General features: G+C 49.6%; 1 protein-coding gene and 1 pseudogene across 1 annotated transcript; both read left to right on the plus strand.

Moving 5' to 3' along the window:
• The first annotated feature begins 1,906 nt into the window (after nt 1-1,906).
• LOC136487243 (uncharacterized) lies at nt 1,907-20,101 on the plus strand (annotated as a pseudogene).
• A 58-nt stretch (nt 20,102-20,159) lies between these two features.
• On the plus strand, nt 20,160-22,325 carry LOC136485541 (uncharacterized). The gene is made up of 7 exons (XM_066482399.1): nt 20,160-20,285; nt 20,375-20,567; nt 20,657-20,857; nt 20,956-21,129; nt 21,218-21,604; nt 21,692-21,941; nt 22,019-22,325. Exons 4-7 carry the CDS (start codon nt 21,070-21,072, stop codon nt 22,162-22,164), a joined length of 843 nt encoding a protein of 280 aa, XP_066338496.1. The 5' UTR covers nt 20,160-20,285; nt 20,375-20,567; nt 20,657-20,857; nt 20,956-21,069; the 3' UTR covers nt 22,165-22,325.
• The last annotated feature ends 255 nt before the right edge of the window (nt 22,326-22,580 follow it).

The following is a 22,580-nucleotide window of genomic DNA, read 5'->3' on the forward strand; positions in this document are numbered from 1 at the left end:
CTCGGGCTGCCGAGCGGCGGCGGCGCTGCTTGCGTGAACGTGCACCCACGTTGCCGTCCATTGGGAACAATTCACATAGTGCCTGTATATTCCCGGGGTCACCGCTGTAGATTTCTTCGTATACCTTCAGGGGCGACGTCGACGGAGACATCCCGTTGGTTAGTCCTAGGTGCATCAAGACAAGGTGCTCACCTCGTTTGGACGCCGGGATATGAGATATGCTCTGCGCCACTATCTGCTTGCTCCTCTTGCGGAGCCAAGCGGGTGGTGTACGTCCGTTATGGGACGTATCATCTTTGGGCAGCTCCAGGAGTGGCGACTGCCTCACCTTTCTGATTCGCTCAGTGAAGCACTTGAGGCGTCTGTCGGCAGATGTCATCTGAGGGGATGAAGTGCGGTTGACGGTGTCCGTCGCTGTCGTGACCAGCATTGGGTCAGGGAGTGCCCTGGCATCCATGATGTCAGGCTATCCTCTGTGGCGGCGTGACCTGTGGTGGCCCTTGCACAGGCGACAACGGAGGTGTGTCCATTGTCCACTGGGCAACCTTCGCTGGAGAATAGGTGTCCACCAGTGATATGTCCGCTTCCCGAGAGGCGGCCGCCAGAGCAAGCGAGCACCCATGCGCTAGTGCTCCTGCTGGGGGGCTCACGATGAGCGAGGTAGTGACCTCCTTCACCGGAGAGCAAGTGTCCACCAGGGATGTGTCTTCCTGAGCGGCTACTGCCGAAGCCGACGGGCACTGTTGTAACACGGCTTCGGCGGGTGACGAAGGACTCCGACAGCAAGGTGTCGCCAAGGCGTCTTCGACCATCTTAGGGCGGAGACCTAGCGCTGACTAAAGGAACTTTCCTAGCTATGCTCGTACGGCACTACACGAGGCTCGGCGGGCTGGTCGCGAATTCCGCCCAGGCCGGGCGCAGACACCTCCGACCTGTGCTCAGGCGGACGCCGCCCCGCCTCGGCTCACGGGCGTCTCCGGTGATGAGGGCGGAGGCCGCCTTACCTCCGAACTAATTAGACAAACAATCTTGCCTAAGTGTGTGCAGGTACTCAAGCGCAGGCGCCCGTGGTCCGCGCGACCGCGCCAGCATGGCCCCCGCGAGGCTGGGCGGAGACCCACGGTTGATGTCTCCGACCGGACCGGTGGCGCCCATGGTCCACGCGAGCGCGCCAGCACGGCCCCCGCGCGGCGGGGCGGAGACCCACGGATGACGTCTCCGACCGAACCGGTGCAGACCTGCCAAGGCGACGGCGCGCCCCCGATGACATAGGCTAGCGTCGGGAACCACGGCCCCCGTGCGGCCGAGCGGAGGCATACGGACGATGTCTCCGACCGGACCGGCGGAGACCCGCCAAGGCGATGGCGCGCCCCCGAAGACGGAGGCCAGCATCGGGAACCCAGGCCTTTGGGCCGAAGATCGAGGCACGGTGGGCCGGCCGCTTATGGAGGCCCGTTACTTGGAGACGGTGTGGCAGGATTGCCCCGCAAACAAGAGACCTATAGCGGAATATTTCAGGAATGTACTGTAGCAGTTGAGGGGCATTGTAATAAATTCTGTCAGGGAGTAGTTGTGCCCTATAAATAGGGAACACTTGTAACCGTGCAGATGGATGGTGAATGAATTAATGAAACCCTAGCTTTTCGTGCCAGCTTCCCACAAGTTCACCTGTCGAGCGCATCCCGAGCCTTCGCCCGAGGGCGACGTCTGACGGGCGGAGGCCTCAGTCTCCCCCACGTTGTCTGAAACCGCTAGTTCCAACATTGGCGCCCACCGTGGTTTGGCCGAGACAAACCAACGATGGCAGGGAAAAGAAAAACCACCACCAGAGCAGCAACGACCATGGGTCAGAGAGGAAGGCCTAGGCACACCACTCGTAGCACCTACGCAACCTCGCCAGCGGAGGATGGCACCAGAGCAGATGCCCAGGGTCAACAACCGGAACCCCAACATCAAGAGATCCAAGAGCCGGAGGCCCAACCAAACTCAGGTACAACACTCGAGCAAGAACTGCAACAGCTGCAAGCACAGTTGCAAAGAGCGCAACAAGAAAGGGACAGAATGGCAGTAGCATTCGCAGCTAATCAGCAAGCTACTCAAGCGTCAGCACAAGCAGCAGAAATAAGGCAGCAGTTGGCAGTCCTACACACTGAGATGCTAAGTATGCAGCATGCAGTACCAGCATCAACCTCCGCGATCCCAGCCTCCGCAGCAACACCAACTGCAACCATGCCTCCGCCAATGATCAGCCCAACCATGATGCTGTCTCAGGCGATGCGGAGGCCTATCGACCCCAAGTCCCCACTCTCTAAAGGAATACAACAATTGCCATGGCCAACGGCGTACAAGCCAATCACACTACCAAAGTTCAACGGAAAAGACAGACCCCCATCAGTTCATCATGAGTTACGAGGCAGCAGTAGCCTCCGCCGACGGAGACGACGCCGTCTTGGCAAAGTCATTTGTTATTGCTGCTGAAGGTGACGCGTTGGCTTGGTATTCCATGCTCAAACCAAGCACGGTCTATTCTTGGGAAAATCTCCGGGACAAGATATTGGCAAACTTCAAGGGGCTAGCAGCACAGTCGCTGACATCCACAGATATGTTCCAGTGCAAACAAATGCAGGGAGAGACACTACACGACTACTTCCGAAAATTCGTGCAACTAAAGGCGAAGGCACCAGACGTCCCAGAAGAGATCGCCATTGAAGCAGCGATCAAAGGGCTCCAAATCGGTCCGTTCGCAGCACACCTAGCAAGAAAGAAACCAACTTCCATACAGCAGTTGTACGATGAGTTCGAGAAGTACTGCAGATCAGACAATGACCTCTGGAAAAGGCTGGAGGAGCAGGGTCAAAACAGACAGCAAAACAATAGCAAAAACTCACAGAAGAGCTATACGAACCAGAACACATCAAATCAGAAACCAGGCCAGGGGCAGGTGCTCAGCATCGAGGGTCAACCTCACCCCGAACAAGGGCAAATGGCAGGGCCAGCAGGGCCGGACCCAGACCAGGAACCAAGGTAGGCAAGGTTACCAAGGCAAAAACTGGAACAAAAACCACAACCAGAAACAACGCAGGCCATATTGCGTTTTCCACGGCGAAAGCACAGGGCACAGCACCAAAGATTGTCCGGAGACAAAGGAGACAAAGGAAAGAATGAAGAACAAGCAGACCGCCCAACCTCTGGCATAGCAGAACGCAAGAGAGGTCAACACCACCTACACAACTGGCCACCAGTAGTACTGCCCGATGTACCCAGCGCTAAACGCAAACCAAATACATCCCTCCACATTGGCCTCCGCCTATTACCCAGAATTCCTACCAGCATGGCGGTCAGCGCCCTCACAGCAGCCTCCGGCGGGCAACTATAGGTCGGAGGCAAGCCTGACCTACATAAACCTAAAAACTACGCAATGGTGATCAAAACAAACATAGCAGCATGGGAGATAAGCAGAGTGTTGATTGACACTAGCAGTTCAGCAGATATCATCTTTGCAAATACCTTCGACAAAATGAAGCTCAGTAGAAATCAATTACAGCCCTCCGAATCCCCTTTAATAGGATTCGGAGGCAAGCAGATACAAGCACTAGGAAAAATTTCACTCCCAGTGTCGTTCGGAACCCAAGCAAATGCTAGAACCGAATACATAACCTTCGACATCGTCGACTTGTATTTCACTCCCAGAGCTATCACAATTTGGTATCTCGTATGTCCCCAGAACAGCAATCAAATCACAAGCACTAGCCGATTTTGTAGCAGATTGGACACCTCCGACAGAGACCAAGGTACAACCAATCAGCCAAGGCTGGACATCATTCATGGATGGAGCCTAGGGCCAAGCCGGAGCAGGAGCCTCCGCCGTTTTAGCGGCACCCTCCGGCGTCAGAATGAAATACGCAGCAAGGCTAGAGTTCAAATCAACAAACAACATTGCAGAATATGAAGGCCTGATCCTAGCGCTAAGCAAAGCAAAGGCCCTAGGGGCCAAAACATTGACAGTCAAAATAGATTCTCAAGTGGTCACTGGCCAAGTAGAGAAAGAATACACAGCAAGAGAGCCGGAACTCATCAAATACCTATCTGTTGTCAGAAATTTGGAGCGGAGATTCGAGGGCTTCACCCTGAAGCACATACCAAGATCAGAAAATGTAGAGGCAGATGAATTGGCAAAGGCTGCAGCAAATAACCTGCCACTGCCACCAAACACTTTTTACTAGATCTTGAAGTCTCCGGCAACTGCGGAGACACCCAAGGCAACAAAGGCAATACTACACCTGGCTATGCTCGTAGGGCACTACACGAGGCTCAGTGGGCTGGTCGCGAATTCCGCCTAGGCCAGGCGTAGACACCTCCGACCTATGCTCAGGCGGACGCCGCCCCGCCTCGGCTCATGGGCGTCTCCGGCGATGAGGGCGGAGGCCACCTTACCTCTGAACTAATTAGACAAACAATCTTGCCTAAGTGTGTGCAGATACTCAAGCGCAGGCGCCCGTGGTCCGCGCGAGCGCGCCAGCATGGCCCCCGCGAGGCTGGGCGGAGACCCACGGTTGACGTCTCCGACCAGACCGGTGGCGCCCGTGGTCCGCGCGAGCGCGCCAGCATGGCCCCCGCGCGGTGGGGCGGAGACCCACGGATGACGTCTCTGACCGAATCGGTGCAGACCCGCCAAGGCGACGGCGCGCCCCCGATGACGTAGGCCAGCGTCGGGAACCACGGCCCCCGCGCGGCCGGGCGGAGGCATACGGACGATGTCTCCGACCGGACCGGCAGAGACCCGCCAAGGCGACGGCGCGCCCCCGAAGACGGAGGCCAGCATCGGGAACCCAGGCCTTTGGGCCGAAGATCGAGGCACGGTGGGCCGGCCGCTTATGGAGGCCCGTTACTTGGAGACGGTGTGGCAGGATTGCCCCGCAAACAAGAGACCTGTAGCGGAATATTCCAGGAATGTACTGTAGCAGTTGAGGGGCATTGTAATAAATTCTGTCAGGGAGTAGTTGAGCCCTATAAATAGGGAACACTTGTAACCGTGCAGATGGATGGTGAATGAATTAATGAAACCCTAGCTTTTCGTGCCAGCTTCCCACAAGTTCACCTGTCGAGCGCATCCTGAGCCTCCACCCGAGGGCGACGTCTGACGGGCGGAGGCCTCAGTCTCCCCCACGTTGTCTGAAACCGCTAGTTCCAACAGGCACCCAGCCGCTCTTGCTCCTGCTGGGCAACTCATGATGAGTGAGGCGGCGAGCTCTTGCAGCATAGGGTCGACCCACGCGGGGGCCTTGGCGCTCACTCATAGCTCCAACCCCAGCGTATCAGGCTTGAGGAAGCAGAGTGCAGCAGCAGCTGGAGCAGCATAGTCGACATAGTCGGCAGGCGCGCCCTAGCTAAATCCCCCACGGCATCCAGCACGGCCCTGTCCGAGCCACCGTGGGGGCGCGTGCTGGGAGACCCGTGGGTTGCCGCCAAGAGCGGAGTGGAGAGGCCGGTCACCACCCTTTGTCGCCGACGCCGCAGCATGCCTGGGCCGGTTGCAGTCCCTAGCGAGGTGGCGGAAGCCGTAGCACAGACAACGCCGGGGCAACCGACAAGTCGCTACTCGGTGCGAGTAGGAAAGTTGAAACATCTACCGTGAAGCTCTGCAGGGATCTTCCGGGTCTGCGGCAGCTGCTTCTCATCTAAGGCGGCCACCGATCGCGTGTCCTGCCGGGCAAGGATTTCCTGCCAGCCATCGGCCTTGGGGGCGGAGACCCGTCCACGGTGGCCAAGGCGATGGCGGGCAGGGACACGACCATCGACCCGCCATGCAGGCTGGCTGGACACTGGCTGGGGACGCGGCCTTCTTCGCTTCCTCTACCTTCGGTCAGGTCTCCGGTGGCCAGCTCACGTGTCTGGCTTTCTCTGAACGAACTAGATAAAATACTTGAACGAACACAACAAAAAAACATGTCAAACGGGTCTAGAGGTTATGAGGTATTAAAACGTAATACTACTATTTCAGATCAAGACAAGATACATGTTGCGCACACAACTCACGCCCTGGTTAGTCTCAACACACTAAACCAAAGCCCCAATCACACATCAGTCACACATAGGCATATATCACCCCATGTGTTCGCACTGGAGGATAAAGAACATTTAACAAGGGTCTAAGGGGCTATATCACCATTTTCGCTTGATCGTATCAGCCATACTTATCAGTCATGATACAGTGTTTTTCTCTCACAACAAAACAGCATCAGCCGGTTTATAAGCCACAGAAACGATCAAGCGAACATGTCATATATTGGTGGAATATTAAGTTGCATGCATCGACCTAATTGCCCACCTCTCCCCATACTCTTAAGCTTTTGGGTTGGATTGGTCAGTGCATACAACTTAATATGGTATCAAAACCAGAGGTCTTGAGTTCGAATACTGGTTAGCGTAATTAAATAAAATAATTATTGCTCGCTCCTATTCCACGTCTGAGGTCTGAGGGAGCCTCCATGTGAGGGAGATTGTTGGAATATAAGTGAATTGTTCACCTCTCCCCATCAGCTTAAGCTTTTGAGTTGAACTGGTCGGTGCATTTAACTCAATATGGTATCGGAGCCAGAGGTCTCGAGTTCGAATCCTGGTTAGCGTAATTAAATAAAATAATTGATGCTCGCTCCTATTCACGTCTAAGGCCTGAGGGAGCCTCCACGTGAGGGGAAGTGTTGGAATATAAGTGCATTGCCCACCTCTCCCCATAAGCTTAAGCTTTTCGGTTGGATTTGTCGGTGCATGCATCTTAATATATATGATACTCTGACCCTATGTACTTTAACACAGCACACTTTAGATAAAAATGATGTCTACAGCTTTGGCGTTCTGCTCGAGGAGATGCTCAAGGGGAAGAAACCATTTTTCATATTTATCCTCTAATTGTATTCGCCTTGTTTCTCATTTTTTGAACTAACTTCATGAAGAAAACCTCGCCAAAATAGCAAACCCTCAAGTAATAGAGGAAAGAGGTGCTGGAGTCGAGCAAGTCACAATTCTTTCAGCATCTTGTATAAAGTTAAGGGGTGAAGATCGGGCTGCCATGGGATGAGTTAGTTGTACTTATACTCGAAGAGTAACAATAAGGATGTAAGAAGACGGAGGAAAATATATAGCAGCAGAGGGCTTCGAGGAAGACCGTATTGTCATGAATTTTCCCATTATAGAAGAAGCGCAAAGCATGGAACACTTGAGCACAGAAGATATAGTTGGGAACATGATCTTTTGATGTGCGCGGCAAACCCCCTTAAGGTAGCTTTTGGTCAGGTAAATGGGCATAAGTTATTAGCTAGCCTTTACTTTAAGTAAGTGCGTGTAGTGGTGGCGGTGGGTAGAGCCCTGCTTTTATTGTTTTTAGCATACAATAAGTATATACAGTACTAGTAAGTGGCAATGTTTGTTGGTCGATCAGAAACTAATTAAGAATTGGAGTGCAAGGATCAATGTTTAGATTATTGTGACTCCTTATCGGTACAAGCATATACGTAGTGTGTGTGACTATCTATAATGACAAAGCGTGTTTGGTGAGTGTGGCCACGATAGATTTTTATTTAGTGACACGCGGAGTTGGCAGCGCGCGCTTAAATAAATGGCGGGATCCAATTCAATTCCCTCCTTTTGCATAAACAAAGCTGACTGATTCTTAACCAAAAGCAGCTCGCTAATTTCACTACGCATAGTAGTCATTGCAACGATGCAGGCATGTAATTAAAACGTCCATTTTATCTCCCCCATTAAAGCTAATTTGTTGTACATACATACATAATACTGCTATACAAGCTTGCATACATTAGCAGGCTCTGTTACAAATTTTGGCGATAAGATGGAGCGACAAATTATCCTTTGTAACATGGCCTATATGGACGAAAAGACGAACGGAAAAGGTGATGGGTGATGCAAATGAAGGACGTTGAGTTCTCCATGCATGCAGTGGCCACGGCGTGATGTACGAAATGCAGATTATATATTGGCCCTCCACATCATCGTGTCTCCTCAGAGCATCTGCATTCCCTCCTTTTGCCGAAAGCTGATTGATTATATTAACCAAACAAAAGCAGTTCGCCAGTATGACTACGTAGACTAGTCGTCGTTGCAATGATGCAGGCATATAAAACTTTGCGGTTTATCTCTCGCATTAAAGATTTTTAGTATTAAACATTGTCAAGCTTTGAATACATATATGTGCACGCCCTGTTAATTATTTTGGTGATCAGATGGAGCGACGAATATCCCTTGTGACAGAGCCTATGGACGACGAAAACGAACAGGAGAGGTAATCGATGAAGCAAATATAATGGGTCTTTTAGATTCTGTTGTTAGAAAAGACAACAGTTTAACTGTAGCGCTAGTTAAATATAAAATGATCTTATATTTTGATACCATCGGTGAGATAGTCTTACGTCGGTCAGTTGCCTTGGCATTGTCCTGTCCCGTCAGGAGCACTTCACACCAGTCGTTTGCCTGTTCCTTCCACGTGCTACACTTCGGGTCTCCTCAGGTCTTTTTTTTAAGCACTCCTCGTTTACTCCGGATACCACGGGACACGTGGCTTTGCAGTTCAGCTTCTCAGTTGTGTTATACTTATAGGATCACTAAGAGTAGATCTAGTTGGGATGCTTGATGAATCAAAGACCTAGAACACGTTCTAATGCGACGAGAGAGAAACAGAGAGGGGTGGATGAGGGCTGACGAACCAGACACCGCTGAGGGGATGATCCAGAGGCCGCCATCGGGTTCATTGGTGAAGTCTGCGCACGGACAGCGACGGCCGGGGAAGACGGGTAGGACATGCGGTGCCGGCGGTGAAGATCGATGGCGGCGCAGTGCAGTGGTGGAGGTACTTCCCGTCACTGGCTGCGCCCCTCACTTAGATCGGGTTTAGGGTTTGTCGGTGGGGAGCTCGGCCCAGGTCAACCTCGTGATAAGAGCCGCAGGCCCCACCTCTTTTTATAGCGCAGGGTGACAGGGGCCCTCCAGCCATGGTGGGCTGGGCGCCCCCTATTAGGGCGCAAATCAAAGGCCCAACTGGACTGTTGGGTCCAGTTAGGATTAGAGATCAATCTAACAAGTTGTTCTGCATTAACTTCTGCTCTGCACGCTGGCGCCGAGCTGTCTGCCATGTCACCGCTACGTCTGCTTCGAGTCCAAGAGCTCGGCGCCAGGGACGCTGGCGTCGAGCTAAGGGTCTAGATTTTGAAATCTTTCCTCCAGGGATATATTTATGAAAAAATTTCAAAAAAAGAACTTAAAAAATAAAAAATTCAGCTAGCCATTCTTGTATGGTCCAACCAGTGATGAAACCATCCTACCAAAGTTCTGGCCCAATGCATCATCTTCAGCTTTGCTTAGGATCAGTCGGTGATTTTCTGAACGAAGTCGTGAGAAAATATAGGAAGGGAAATCGTTGGCTTTCCAAGGTCCAGGTAGAGTATTGTTCCTAATTATCTAAACCGCATATTATTTCAACAAAAGCTAAAGCTTACATGTTCCGTTAGAAAAAAAGGCATAAAAACTTATTCATTATTTATTTAAACAGCATCCACTTTTTGCACACCACGGCATCTCCTTGGAACAGGTCTGATGGAAAAAGTGGATCCTGTTCATGGAAATGGTCCATGGATTGGAATGAAACGAACCGGGATAAGATCGGATCAATTCTGTAGCAGTAGCCCCGGTGCAGCTACAAAGAACCTATTGCTCGTCCAGCGGCATCTCCTCGGAGAGCATGCATGACCGATGTTATTATCTAATGAAACGCATTTTATTTCCAAGAAACCTGAATAAAAGCTGATTATTTTGATTGCATTCATGGGTAGGATGCCACGCGGGGCCTCTCAGGACATCACCAATGGAGGCTAACACTCTTAGTGGTCCTAGTATAAATACAGTGATTCATAGACTAGAAAATATTAAGACTATTATTCACACAATGCAAACTATCATTACTTATGGTTTGCATAGAAACTTTTTGTTTTCATCGTGCCTCACGTTTATTTCCTCTCCCTCTTATTTTTTAGCATGGATCACCTTCTCTCTCCCAAGTATATGTAGCTTTTGCAAGCCACTGTGACAAGTATAAAACACCTACTTTTTTTATCCGATTCTACATGACACTTGGACTACAAACAAAAGCGTAGCGTTGGGGAAGGCCTCATTGAAACATGTCCGATGGGAAAAGTGGTGGAAAAAAAGGAAACAAAGGCCTTGTTTAGATTGAGGTTAGGAATCAGTATTTGGCACTGTAGCACTTTCGTTTGTATTTGACAATTATTGTCCAATCATGACTTAACTAGGCTCAAAAGATTCGTCTCGTAATTTACAATCAAACTGTGTAATTAGTTATTTTTTTTATCTACATTTAATACTCCATGCATGTGTCCAAAGATTTGATGTAATGGAGAGAGAGCGAAAAAACTTACAATCTAAACAAGGCCAAAAAAGGGATAGGATAGGATCCAATTCTTCTGTAGTAGTGGCCCCAGAAGCTATACAAAAGGCAAAACTAGTGCTCCTCCACATCATCGGCATCTCCTCGGCCCAGAGCATCTCCCTTGCCTTTCACAGAGCATCTCCTTTTTCCATTTTCTCTGCATTGGTGGAGAACCGCACAGCCTCCACTCACAGGCAGTCAGGGACCAGCTTCCCTCTTCCAATTTCCATGTGGGTTCTGGGCCTCCTGGGCAAACCGATGCCAGTGCTATTGCATTTCCTTTATTCCAGCAAGAATCGAACACCCACTAGGACTCTAGCAGAGAGAGGTGCTCTAAGAGATCGACTTATATGTTTGTCAGCTTCGTTCGTTGTTCCTCTGCGCACACCATTCTTCGCGCACCAACCGTGAGCTCTTCAGCTAGCTAGCCATGTTATTTGTAGCTTGGTGACACCTGCACTAAGTCGCCACCTAGCCGACCTGATGACTCTGTTGACCACCCCATCGTTCATCGACTTGCACTCTGGCTTGTCGGCAGAGAGGCAATGTAACACCCTGCATCCAAAAATTTCTTACACCCTGTATCAAACATCATGCTATTAGAAGCATAAATAAACAGCACATGCATATCACCCTATGCCATAAAATTGTAATCACGTTGCAATGCCAATTTCTTCTCAAAGCATTTTTTTCATCACATGATCTTACACTACAAAAGGTGGACTTTAGTTATCTAATGTACGTTGTTGTGTTCTGATTTTCGTTTCAGACTTCTCAAGACCATGTGGTGCGATACACCATGCATGATCTGGTGCATGACTTGGCGAGATTGACTGTGGCAGATGAATTAATAGTTTTTGATGTGGCACCACAGAGAAATACTCATGTCCACAAATATTGTTATTATTCATTGCTAAGGAAATATGACCAGACAGTGAAGTTGGAAAATATGCCTTCAAAGATGAGGGCACTTCGTTTCTTGGATAATGGCGAACTGGACATCCAGATTGGTGCATTTTTATTTGCGAAATGTCTGCATACATTGGATTTCAGTGAATGCTCTGGTATAATGTTGCCAGCTTCAATTGGCATACTGAAGCAGCTGAGGTGTCTTATTGCTCCAAGAATGAAAAATGATAGTCTCCCAGAGTGTATCACTGAGCTATCAAAACTGCAGTACCTAAACATTACTGGATCTTCTAAAATCACTGAACTACCAAGATCAATTGGCAACCTTGGGTGTCTCCAATATATATGTTTGTCCGGTTGTTCTGGTATATCAGAATTGGCAGAGTCATTTGGTGACTTAAAATGTATGGTGCATCTGGACATGTCAGGTTGTTCTGGGCTAACAGAACTGCCAGACTCTCTTGGTAATCTCACAAATTTGCAGCATCTTGAGTTATCTGGATGCTCCAGGGTAAAAGCAGTACCTGAATCATTGTGTGGCCTAACACAACTCCAATATTTGAACTTATCATCTTGTGCTTATCTTGAAGGGCTACCAGAAGGTATTGGTAGCCTATTTGGTATAAAATATTTAAACATGTCAGGCTGTGTACACATCAGAGGACTGCCAGAGTCAATGATGAAGCTCCAAAGTTTGTGGCATCTAAATTTGTCACGCTGCAGGCGCATGCGGAGAGGGTAACTGGCATGTCTGAGTGGCCTAACCGCACTCCGACACCTGGATATTTCACATTTAGGGGGTAGTCAGCCTGAAGGTTTATTAGAAGATTTGTGAATCCTCACCAATAATCTCAAGTACTTGAGGTTAAGGCACTGCTACCAGCTGAGATGCGGTGACTTTATTGCTACCCTTACCAATCTGGAGCACCTGAACCTATCTTGTAATTTAAATCTTGCATATCTTCCAGAAAGTATTGGTAAGCTCAAAAGATTGCGTACACTGGATCTTTCTTATTGTTCTCAGCTTAAGTCCCTACCAGAGAGTATACGTACACTTGGGCTGAAGTCTCTAGTGCTGGATGGTTGCTCGGATGCACTGCAGGATCAGGCCAGTTCACTTCTGGCATATTATGCACAAACATTACCAGTCTTCAAGGTTGGTGCTGATCATGTCAATGGTTGCAGCAATCTTCATCTGCTCAAGGGCATCCATGTTAGTGAGTTAAGAATATGTTGTCTTGAAAAAGTAAGGTCTCTAGAAGAAGCAACTAAAGTTATGCTGTCAGACAAAAATTATCTCTCGGTGTTAACATTGGCTTGGTCGACCAAGCGTTCGGTTCAAATTTTGGAGGACAAAGATTTGTTGGAACAACTAGTGCCACCAACAGGTTTGAAGAGTATGTGCCTCCAAGGTTACAGCAGTACAAGCTTTCCAAGCTGGCTTATGTGCATTTCTCGTCACCTCATAAACCTTGTTTCTATTGAACTGCGTGATCTGCCCACGTGTAGAAACCTGCCACCACTTAAGCAGTTTCCGCACCTAGAAAAGCTGTCGCTCCGGAATTTGCCTGCCATTAAAAGAATGGACAGGGGATTTTGTGGTGGCAAAGGAGCATTCCGTAGATTGTCAACTTTCGAAGAGATATGAATGGCTTGGAGGAGTGGAACACAACATACTCTGTGCGTTATAAATTGGAGCAACCAAGTTATATTTTCACTGGAGGAGGTAGACAAAACCAGTCATCACTGCTCTTCCTCTAGGCCAGCCATCAAATTGGCTTTGGCTATAAGCTTCGTGGAGATCAACCCCTGCCAGAGCATAAGGCTATTTCACCACTTCCCTGCCCTCCGAGAGTTGTGTATCGAAGGACATCTGACGAGCTTGCCGGAAAGCATGCGGCACCTCACTTCTCTTGAGTCACTGACGTTGGCTTGGTGCTGAGGCATATCAGCACTGCCAGAATGGCTGGGCGACCTCTCCTCTTTAAAAAGCCTTGTCATCGAAGGATGTAGGAGCATCAAGTCGTTGCCTCCATGCATACAGCAACTCACCAAGCGTCAGAAGCTAGAGATTAGGTGCAACCAGGATCTGAAGAAGTGGTGTGAATCCGAAGAGAACAAGGCGAAGCTGTCTCACATAAACATTAGAGTAAGTTTCGCATGACGAACTCCACTATATCTCATTTCAGGCTTCAAGTTTTCCGTTATACAACTATGCTCTTTGTTTGTATTCTCTTCGACCGTGCAGTACTTTAGTTTCCTTGCTGCATACAAATAGTAGGACCAAAATTTACTGCAGAAGGAAAAAAAGTTAAGAAAGTAATTTAGAAGCTCTCTCTCGCATGGATTAGTTATAGTTAGCATTGCCTAAATTAAACAATTTCAATACCAATCTGTTTCAAAGAAGATATTCGTTTGTTGAAGACAGAATAGTGTAAAACAACTATATATTTCAAAGAAGACATTATTCGTGTTTGTGAAAAGAGAACAGAATATCCATGATGATATATGTCCAAGCAATGAAAGTCAGACGATACATAATATGTGCATAAAACATGGGGACGTTTATTTGGTTTCATATATATCAGTTGTGTGGAATTAATTCTTTTGTGTCCAATTAGCGCCGATAGCTAATCTGTACACACTATATTTGTAGTGTGCAGCTTCTTGATTATTGAGGACTGATCCATTGGTCGCATAACAAGTCAAAAGGCATCAGTGGCGGCCACCGTCAGCTGACTTGAGGTCGAGGAAACTAGTGTTTATGGAATATCCACTGCCTGCTAAGGCCATCTAAGGATCTATTCCGTGATCGTCTGTCCCATATTGGTTGTATCTAATAAGTGTACCGTTGTTTGACACTAATATTGCTTTGAGATGCACTTTAATTAATACTACTACTATGTATCAACACTACAGGAAACTGGGACTTTGCCCAGTGCTCAAATCTTTGCCGAGTGCCAAATATCGGGCACTCGGCAAAGGCCACCTTTGCCGAGTGCCGCACTCGGTGAAACTTGGCACTCGGCAAATAGGGTTTTGCCGAGTGTCTGGCACTCGGCAAAATAAGGCACTCGGCAAAGCCAAACTTTGCCCAGTGCCAGACACTCGGCAAAGTTGGGCACTCGGCAAAGAGGCGCCCGGGGATAACGGTACCCAACACCGTGCTCTTTGCCGAGTGCCTTCTGTTTGGCACTTGGCAAAATATTGGCTTTGCCGAGTGCCTAGGGCTAGCACTCGGCAAAATATTCACTTTGCCGAGTGTCAAACCTTGGCACTCGGCAAAATAATTTTTTTTTTGTTTTTTGCCACCAACTTTTTTTCTTAGATTTGTATTTGTACCATGAACAACATGTTCAAATTTGGCACAATTTCATTGCTGTTTGCTATATTTCTTCTCTTTATTTTGTTTTCTTGCAATTTTCCGGAAAATGTAGGTTTGAACTGCAGGTGCATCGAATAATAGTTTTGATCCATTCCAAAAATGTTATTCTTGTTTGTTAGTGTCACTTTATGCTAAATCTAGGAACTGTCTCCAAATTTCGATCAACGTGCTCACGGGGCAACATCGCGAACTTGCGTGCGAGTGGTTATTTAATTCTATAAAATTAAAACGAATCCCGAAAATCCTGAAACTTGGCGAGATGTCGTGATATCACATGCATATGCGGTGGTAAAAATTTGAAAACGTTTGGAGGACGTCATCACGTATGGTGTTCACAAACCAGGACATCATCCCCGGCCCGCGCGCCCACGCGCCTCGGCCCCGCGCCTGCCGCGCCCGCGCGCCCGCAGTAGGAAGGAGGAGGAGGTAGGAGGAAGAGGAGGAAGGAAAGGAGGAAGGAGAAGAAGGGGAGGAGGAAGAAGAAGAAAGAGAAGGGAGGAGAGAAGGAGAAGGGGAGAAGAGGAGAAGAGGAGAAGAGAGGAGAAGAAAGGTGCCGTCTCGGTTCGTCGACCCTCACGCCGTAGCGGTCGTCCCCGTTGTCGTCGCCGGCCCTCGGTCTTCGCATTCTCGCTGGCAAGTCGTTGTGACAGTAGTAGTTGTAGTTGTTGTTCATAGTTTTAGTGTTAGTAGTAGTTATTGTTGTATGTATGTGGTTGATGGCCTTCGTGCCTATGTTTGGTATACATGTGGTTGTTGGCCTTCGTGCCAATGTTTTCTGCAGGTTTTGGGAACCTCTCCGTGCAGGGGAGGTGCTGCCGAAATTTTCAATGGAGTCTAACCATTTGCCTTTTCTTTGCAGGACGAGGACCATTGGGAGGCACTCGGCGACCCCGATCGTCTTCGTCGGCGTTGCAGTTCTGCCTGCACCACGTCGCCTCGCCACTGCAGTGACTCGCCACCGCCCCACTAGCCTGACCTCACCGACACCCTAGGTATAACCCATCTTCCATACTTGTATCTCGTGTAACCCCAGTTAGGCGTCTCCCGTCCGAAAGAGATACGGTCGTTGGTATGCAGATCTTTGCATACCAAATTCCATACCTGTTTTGGATTGTCCACGATTTTTGGATAGCCCGCGGATGCGTAGATGGGTTGGTTTCCGTGGCCTGCTCCTATCCGAGACAGAGTTTCGGCACCACCTCCTCGTTGTTCTCCTGATACACAATCTCCCTGCCAGGACGTGTATCGGGAGAACAGCGGGGAGGTGCTGCCGAAATTCTATCTTGGATAGGAGCGGACCATGGAAGCCAACCTCATCTACGCATCCTCGGGTGGGATTAGGACCTATCCTTCACCTATTAGATGTATAGTAGGAACGCCTTGTGGATTTACCTGCAGTTTTTATTACTCGCTTACATATGCATGTGCCAGAGGATGGATAACCGTGAGTGGATGTACACGGGCCACGCAAGTATGACCCTAGAATGGATGACCAAGACCAATGCTTTCCTGGAGCATGCATTTGGCGAGGCTGCTAAAGGGTGAGCCCGGATGCCGTGTCCGTGCAGCAGATGTGGCAACAAGAAAAGAAAAATTAAGAGGCTCGTGGGGGAAGATCTTATCAAGTATGGATTCACGGCAAACTATACCCGCTGGATCCACCATGGTGAAGCCGATCGTATTAGAGAGGAGGTGGTGAGACAGCGTCTCGAGGATTATGATGGAGATGGTAGGGTAGCAGACTGGATGGATGACATTCAGCAGGCACGGTTCGGTGAAGGATTGGAGGAGAAGCCAGAGGAAAGCGCAAAGGCATTCTATGATATGCTGTCTTCAGCGCAGAAGCCCTTGCACGAAAAGACAACGGTATCGCAGCTAGATGCAATTGGACGCATCATGGGGTTGAAGTCGCAGTTTAGCATGATTCGGGACAATTTCGATGGTATGTTGGCAGTTTTTGGATCCCTGCTTCCGGAGGATCACATCCTGCCGAAGAACTTGTACGAGTCACAGAAACTTCTTTGTGCACTTAAGATGCCGTATGAGCAGATCCATGCTTGTCCGAATGGATGCGTCCTTTTTAGGAAAGATCACGAGGGAGCAACGCACTGTCCAAAGTGCAAATCCTCTAGGTAGCTGGAGGTCGACACTAGTGATGGCAAGAAGGAACAGCTGAGTATCCCTACGAACGTCCTACGGTACCTTCCTTTCATACCGAGGATCCAACGGCTGTACATGACAGAGGAGTCCGCGAAATAGATGATATGGCACAAAAATGGCAAAAGGTACAATCCGGACAAGATGGTACACCCATCGGATGGTGACGCCTGGACCCATTTCGATGGCATACATCGTGTTAAAGCTGAGGAGGCTCACAATGTACGTGTAGCGTTGGCAACAGATGGGTTCAACCCGTATGGATTGTCCACGGCCCCATACACTTGTTGGCCCATGTTCGTGATACCCCTGAATCTCCCCCCCCCAGTGTCATCTTTCAACCCAAGAATGTATTTTTGTCGCTGATAATTCCTGGACATCCGGGGAACAATATGGGTGTGTTCATGGAGCCTGTGTTCGATGATTTGATTGATGCTTGGGAAAAGGGGGTACTGACATACGACCGAGCTACAAAGAGAAACTTCACAATGCATGTGTGGTACCACTACTCCCTGCATGACTTCCTGGCGTATGGCCTATTCTGCGGGTGGTGTGTTCACGGGAAGTTCCCATGCCCAATATGCAAGGCAGGTGTGAGGTTCACTTGGCTGAAGAGTGGTGGCAAGTTTTCTTCGTTCGACCAACATCATCAGTTCCTCCCCCTTGACCATCCATTCAGACGAGACATCAAGAACTTCACGAAAGGTGTTGAAGTCACCGATCCTGCACCTCAGATGATGACCGCTGCCGAGATCCGCGCTGAGATAGAGGCTCTCAAAGTTGATAAAGAGAAAGGTCATTTTGATGGATATGGTCAGTACCACATGTGGACTCATAAATCGGGCTTGACTAGGCTTCCCTATTTCAACGATCTTCTTCTTCCACACAACATTGATTTAATGCACACAGAGAAGAATATCGCCGAGGCGCTTTGGGGAACACTCATGGACACAGAAAAGTCAAAGGACAATGTTAAGGCAAGAGTGGACCTGGCAGCACTGTGCGATAGACCAAAGCAAGTGATGAAGACTCCCACGCCTGGCAAGAAATGGAAAAGGACTTCGGTCGATTTCGTTTTGAAGAAGGACCAAAGGAGGGAAGTATGTCAGTGGGTTCAGTCGTTAATGTTCCCTGATGGGTATGTGGCGAATATGAGGAGGGGAGTGAACGTGTCCACTTGCCGAGTGTTAGGGATGAAGAGTCATGACTTCCACATATGGATTGAGCAGCTCCTTCCAGCGATGACCAGAGGTTTCGTCCCCAAGCATGTGTGGCGCGTCCTGGCAGAGTTGAGCTATTTCTTCCGCCAGCTTTGTGCCAAGGAGCTATCTCAGGCCGTGATTGATGACTTAGAGAAAGTGGCACCTGTGTTGCTCTGTAAGATGGAGAAGATCTTCCCACCCGGCTTCTTCCTCTCAATGCAGCATCTGATTTTGCACCTGCCTCACGAGGCACGAATGGGGGGGCCTGTGCAAGCCCGTTGGTGCTATCCAATCGAGAGATGTCTAAAGGTTCTTCGGAAAAAGTGTAGAAATAAAGCTAGAATTGAGGCATCCATGGCAGAGGCATTCATTCTTGAGGAGGTGTCAAACTTCACAACATCATACTATAAGGATAGCCTTCCCAGCGTGCACAATCCAATCCCTCGTTACAACACCGACGAGAGGTCATCAAATCTCAGCCTTTTCAAAGGTCAACTTGGCAGGGCAAGTGCTTCGAGCACCAAGACCTTGCGGAATGATGAGTGGCGCACTATCATGTTGTATGTGTTGTTGAACCTTGACGAAGTGAACCCTTATGTGCAGTAAGTTCTCAATGAGCTTGTTACATACGCCGTCACTATCGTCTATCTATCCAACCCCCTTGTCTCTTGCTTTTTCAGGGAATTTCTGAATACATACTGGACAGGAAATAGGGATCCTTCCCCTCAAGAACAAGATAGTCTTCTCAAAGATGGTGTGCCCGATTTCATTTCATGGTTCGAAAAGAAGGTACCATCCAATTTACATCTTTCCATCTGTGACATCCCACTTTGCTCCTACGAGCGAGTAATGATCTATCCGCCCTCACCTTACAGGCATGCACGGATGCGGAAATGGATGAAGAGTTGAAACAGGTTGTCAAAGGCTTCCCCTATAGGGTCAAGTCATTCACCATATATGATGTGAATGGCTATCGCTTCCACACAAGAAGCCACGAGCTCAGTCGGCCCAATCGAAAAACCACGAATACTGGAGTTCGTACGCCCGGCACCGATGACCGCGACTACTACGGCATAGTCGAAGAAATATACGAGCTCAACTTTGAGCTTCGCGGAGGTCATAAGCCAGTCGTATTCAAATGCCATTGGTTCGATCCCAATGTCACGAGAAGAGCCTCTGAGATTGGACAAGTTGAAATTCGACAAGATTCCCTCTATCAAGGAGACGATGTCTATATTGTGGCTCAATAGGCCACGCAAGTTTATTATCTTCCATGGGCGTGCCAAAAAGATCCCACTCTTGAGGGTTGGTACCTTGCGCAGTTGGTATCACCGCATGGCAAAGTGCCTGTCCCAAACGATGAGGATTACAACTTTGACCCAAACACATATACATGGGAGTTCTATCAACCTGAGGGGCTAGATGGCATGTTTCACATAGACATGTTTTCGCTGATGGGCATGGAAGTAGACAATGACATTGATGAGGACGATGGAGATGAGGACGATGGAGAAGAGGTGCAAAATGCCAAAGACTTAGCACTGCTTGAGCAATTACGGTTTGGCGTTGCCATTGATGACAACGATGGAGATGAGGCGGAAATGTTAGACAATATTGCTAGTGATGACGACACTTATGATCCGGCCAGCTGCCGATCCTGAAGATTATTTCTAATTCATGTAATACTATATTATTATTATTTTCTAGTTATGTTTCGTTCATTTTGCATCTCTATATTTGTCTATATTGTGCTAACTGGTTTACTCTTTGTATTTGCAGGCACTCGACAAAATGCCGGGCGGAAGGCGGACCCGGACCTGCAACTCAGCTCTACGCGAGGATGACTCAGGAGGCGGAGGCGGAGGCGGAGGCGAGGAGCCGTCCGGCCCGCCGCCCCCGTGGCCGTCCGAGGAGGGCGGTGCAGTCGTCTGCCGTCCCCCCGCCCGAGGAGGACCGGACAACGACCACTGACGACGAGGACCAGCAGCTGGCCCCCCAGACAGGAGGGGGTGACACTTCCTCTGGGGGGTGGCAGGGGGTGACACTTCCTCTAGGGGGTGGTGGGGGGTTCCACTTCGAGCACCTCATCGGCACCGTACTTGCGTGGGTCCTCGCAGCTCCCGACACGGCCGATCCCGTTTCAGAGGAGGCCGGTGATTCGTCCCAAGGGCGACAAGTAAGTATTCGTTCATTTTGCATCTCTTCTTGTTCATATGCTGAAAACCGAACTGCGGACTAACAATTCTTCTTACTGACTCCTGTAAGAACTAGGAACTTGTGTCCGGGGGCGATCATCGGTAGTGCAATGGGATCCTTGGCGGCCTGATCCGCCTGCACTACCCTGGTTTGGTCACCCATGCCCAGGTTGAGTTGCCTCCCTGGACGTGGGACCACTTCAACTCCGCCGTGGACGCCGTGTACGGCACCGTATAGGAGCAGGATCAGGCGTGAGTTCTGGGTGAGTCTACATCACACTACATTGCTCAATACTATGAAATCATTAGACGTTCTTGAAATAATGAAAGGACACATGATGTCTGTATGCAGGACTTCTTCACGTTGGAGGAGGGGCATGACCCCGCCTGGGTGACGAAGGTGCAGGACAGGGCATGCAGGGGCTGAGTCACGGACCTGTACTACGAGGCGAGGCTGTAGTGCCACATCAACCACTCGTGCGACGTCCTTGGTCGGTACCCGGGGAAGAGCGAGGCCAGGACCATGACACTCACCAGGGAGCAGTACCTCGTAGTAAGTTATAAAACATTGTTACTGACTCATTCCATGAAGAATAGGTAGCCTTCATTTTATATTCTAACATTTCTAATACAATACTTGATGGCATGCAGATGTGTCCTTCTTGGTGCGCCACCCACAGAGACTGTTGAGCGGCCATCGTGGACAAGTGGGTCTCCGATGAGTGGAGGGAGAGGCACGCCCTCCGTCGGGAGTGCCGCCTGTAGATGGGTGGGCCGGCGCACCACCATGGCAACTGGCCCCTCAGTTCGTACTCCCAGGCCTGGGTACACGCTACACACTTATTTATTTATTTGTTCTAACGCTCAATTCTCATTACTTCTAATCGTCTTTGTGTTTTCCTCGCTGTCTCAGTCGCATGATGGCCAGGAATGCAACAAGTTCATGGCGTACGCCATGGCACACAAGGGCAAGGCGACAGCCCCGGACACTGTCTACAACCCGGAGGACGGGCCCGAGGCGTACAGCAACACGAGCGTCCACAGCAAGCTCATCGACTACGCCTCGTCGGCTCGTGAGCGGCATGGGGAGGACTTCGACCCCGCCACCCAGCCCCTTGATACCGACCTCGTGATGAGGCTCGGAGGAGGGAAGCAGCATGGCCGGTACTGGATGGCCTCCAACATGGTCGACTCGACCTCTGTGCCCAACCTCGCCCAGATCCGAGCACAGAGCACGAGCTCCTCCATCCCCATTCGACCTCGGCAGGCGAGCACACTGCAGCAGATGGTGGCACTCCAGGTTAGTTCTATTTCATTCGCCGTTCATTACTTTTACACATGTACCTTGCATTTGCATTGTTTAAACGTTGGTGATTGAATATTGCAGGCCACTGTGGAGAGGATGGAGGCCGAGAGGGAGGCCGAGAGGGTCGAGAGGGAGAGGGAGAGGGCCCAGAGGGAGGCCGAGAGGGCCGAGTGGGAGGTCCTGAGGGCCCAAGAGGGCGGCCGAGGCGTAGAGGATGCAGGACATGTTCTCATTCATGTCGAGCCTCAGCACCACTCTCCCGGGTGTGGTGGTGCCCCAGTCGCTGCTCGCTTCAGTTGTGCCTCCTACTCCTCTGGCTCTAGGCACTCCGGTGAGTATATATATATGGTTGATCAAGTCCTTTAGCTTGTGTAGATACTAATGAATTCAATTCTCTTTGTGCAATAGTCGTCGGGTTCGAACCCGACTCCTTCGCCTCAGCACACACACCCCGGCTGGATAGGTCCACCACTGCACGGAGGTGCCCCTTCAGGCTCCCATTGGGATCAGTGGCAGTAGGTGGTGCCCCTTCATATTTCATTGACTTTTCTTGATCTAGGACTTGTGTTGGATGAAGACTTCTTAGATGTTGTCATGGATTTGCACATTGGATGTGCGTGTGATGGATTATGCAGGAGGATGTGCTTGTGATGGATGTTGGATGTGCTTGTGATGTATTATGGATGTATGTGATGGATTATGTATGCGTTTTGTGTGATGCTAAATGCATGTGTGCTGTCTCATGTATTATATATGAGTTTTGCGTGTTTGCTTTTGAAGGAAAGCAACAAACAAAAAAAATTGCAAATTTCCCAGCTTTGCCGAGTGCCAACACTGGGCAAAGAAGTCTTTGCCGAGTGCCAGGGGTGTGGCACTCGGCAAAGCTGGAAAAAAAATGCTGCAAAAACAGCCACTTCCCCAGTTTTGCCGAGTGCCACAGCCTGGCACTCGGCAAAGAGGTCAATTTTGC

This window comes from Miscanthus floridulus, chromosome 10, assembly GCF_019320115.1.
Source record: "Miscanthus floridulus cultivar M001 chromosome 10, ASM1932011v1, whole genome shotgun sequence".
NCBI classification, from domain to species: domain Eukaryota; kingdom Viridiplantae; phylum Streptophyta; class Magnoliopsida; order Poales; family Poaceae; genus Miscanthus; species Miscanthus floridulus.

Coding starts and splice junctions, on each gene's coding strand:
- LOC136485541 (XM_066482399.1), top strand. CDS start 21,070: ATGGGTGGGCCGGCGCACCACCATGGCAACTGGCCCCTCAGTTCGTAC. Junction 21,130..21,217: donor GTTCGTACTCCCAGGCCTGG/GTACACGCTACA, acceptor TCGCTGTCTCAG/TCGCATGATGGCCAGGAATG. Junction 21,605..21,691: donor AGCAGATGGTGGCACTCCAG/GTTAGTTCTATT, acceptor TGAATATTGCAG/GCCACTGTGGAGAGGATGGA.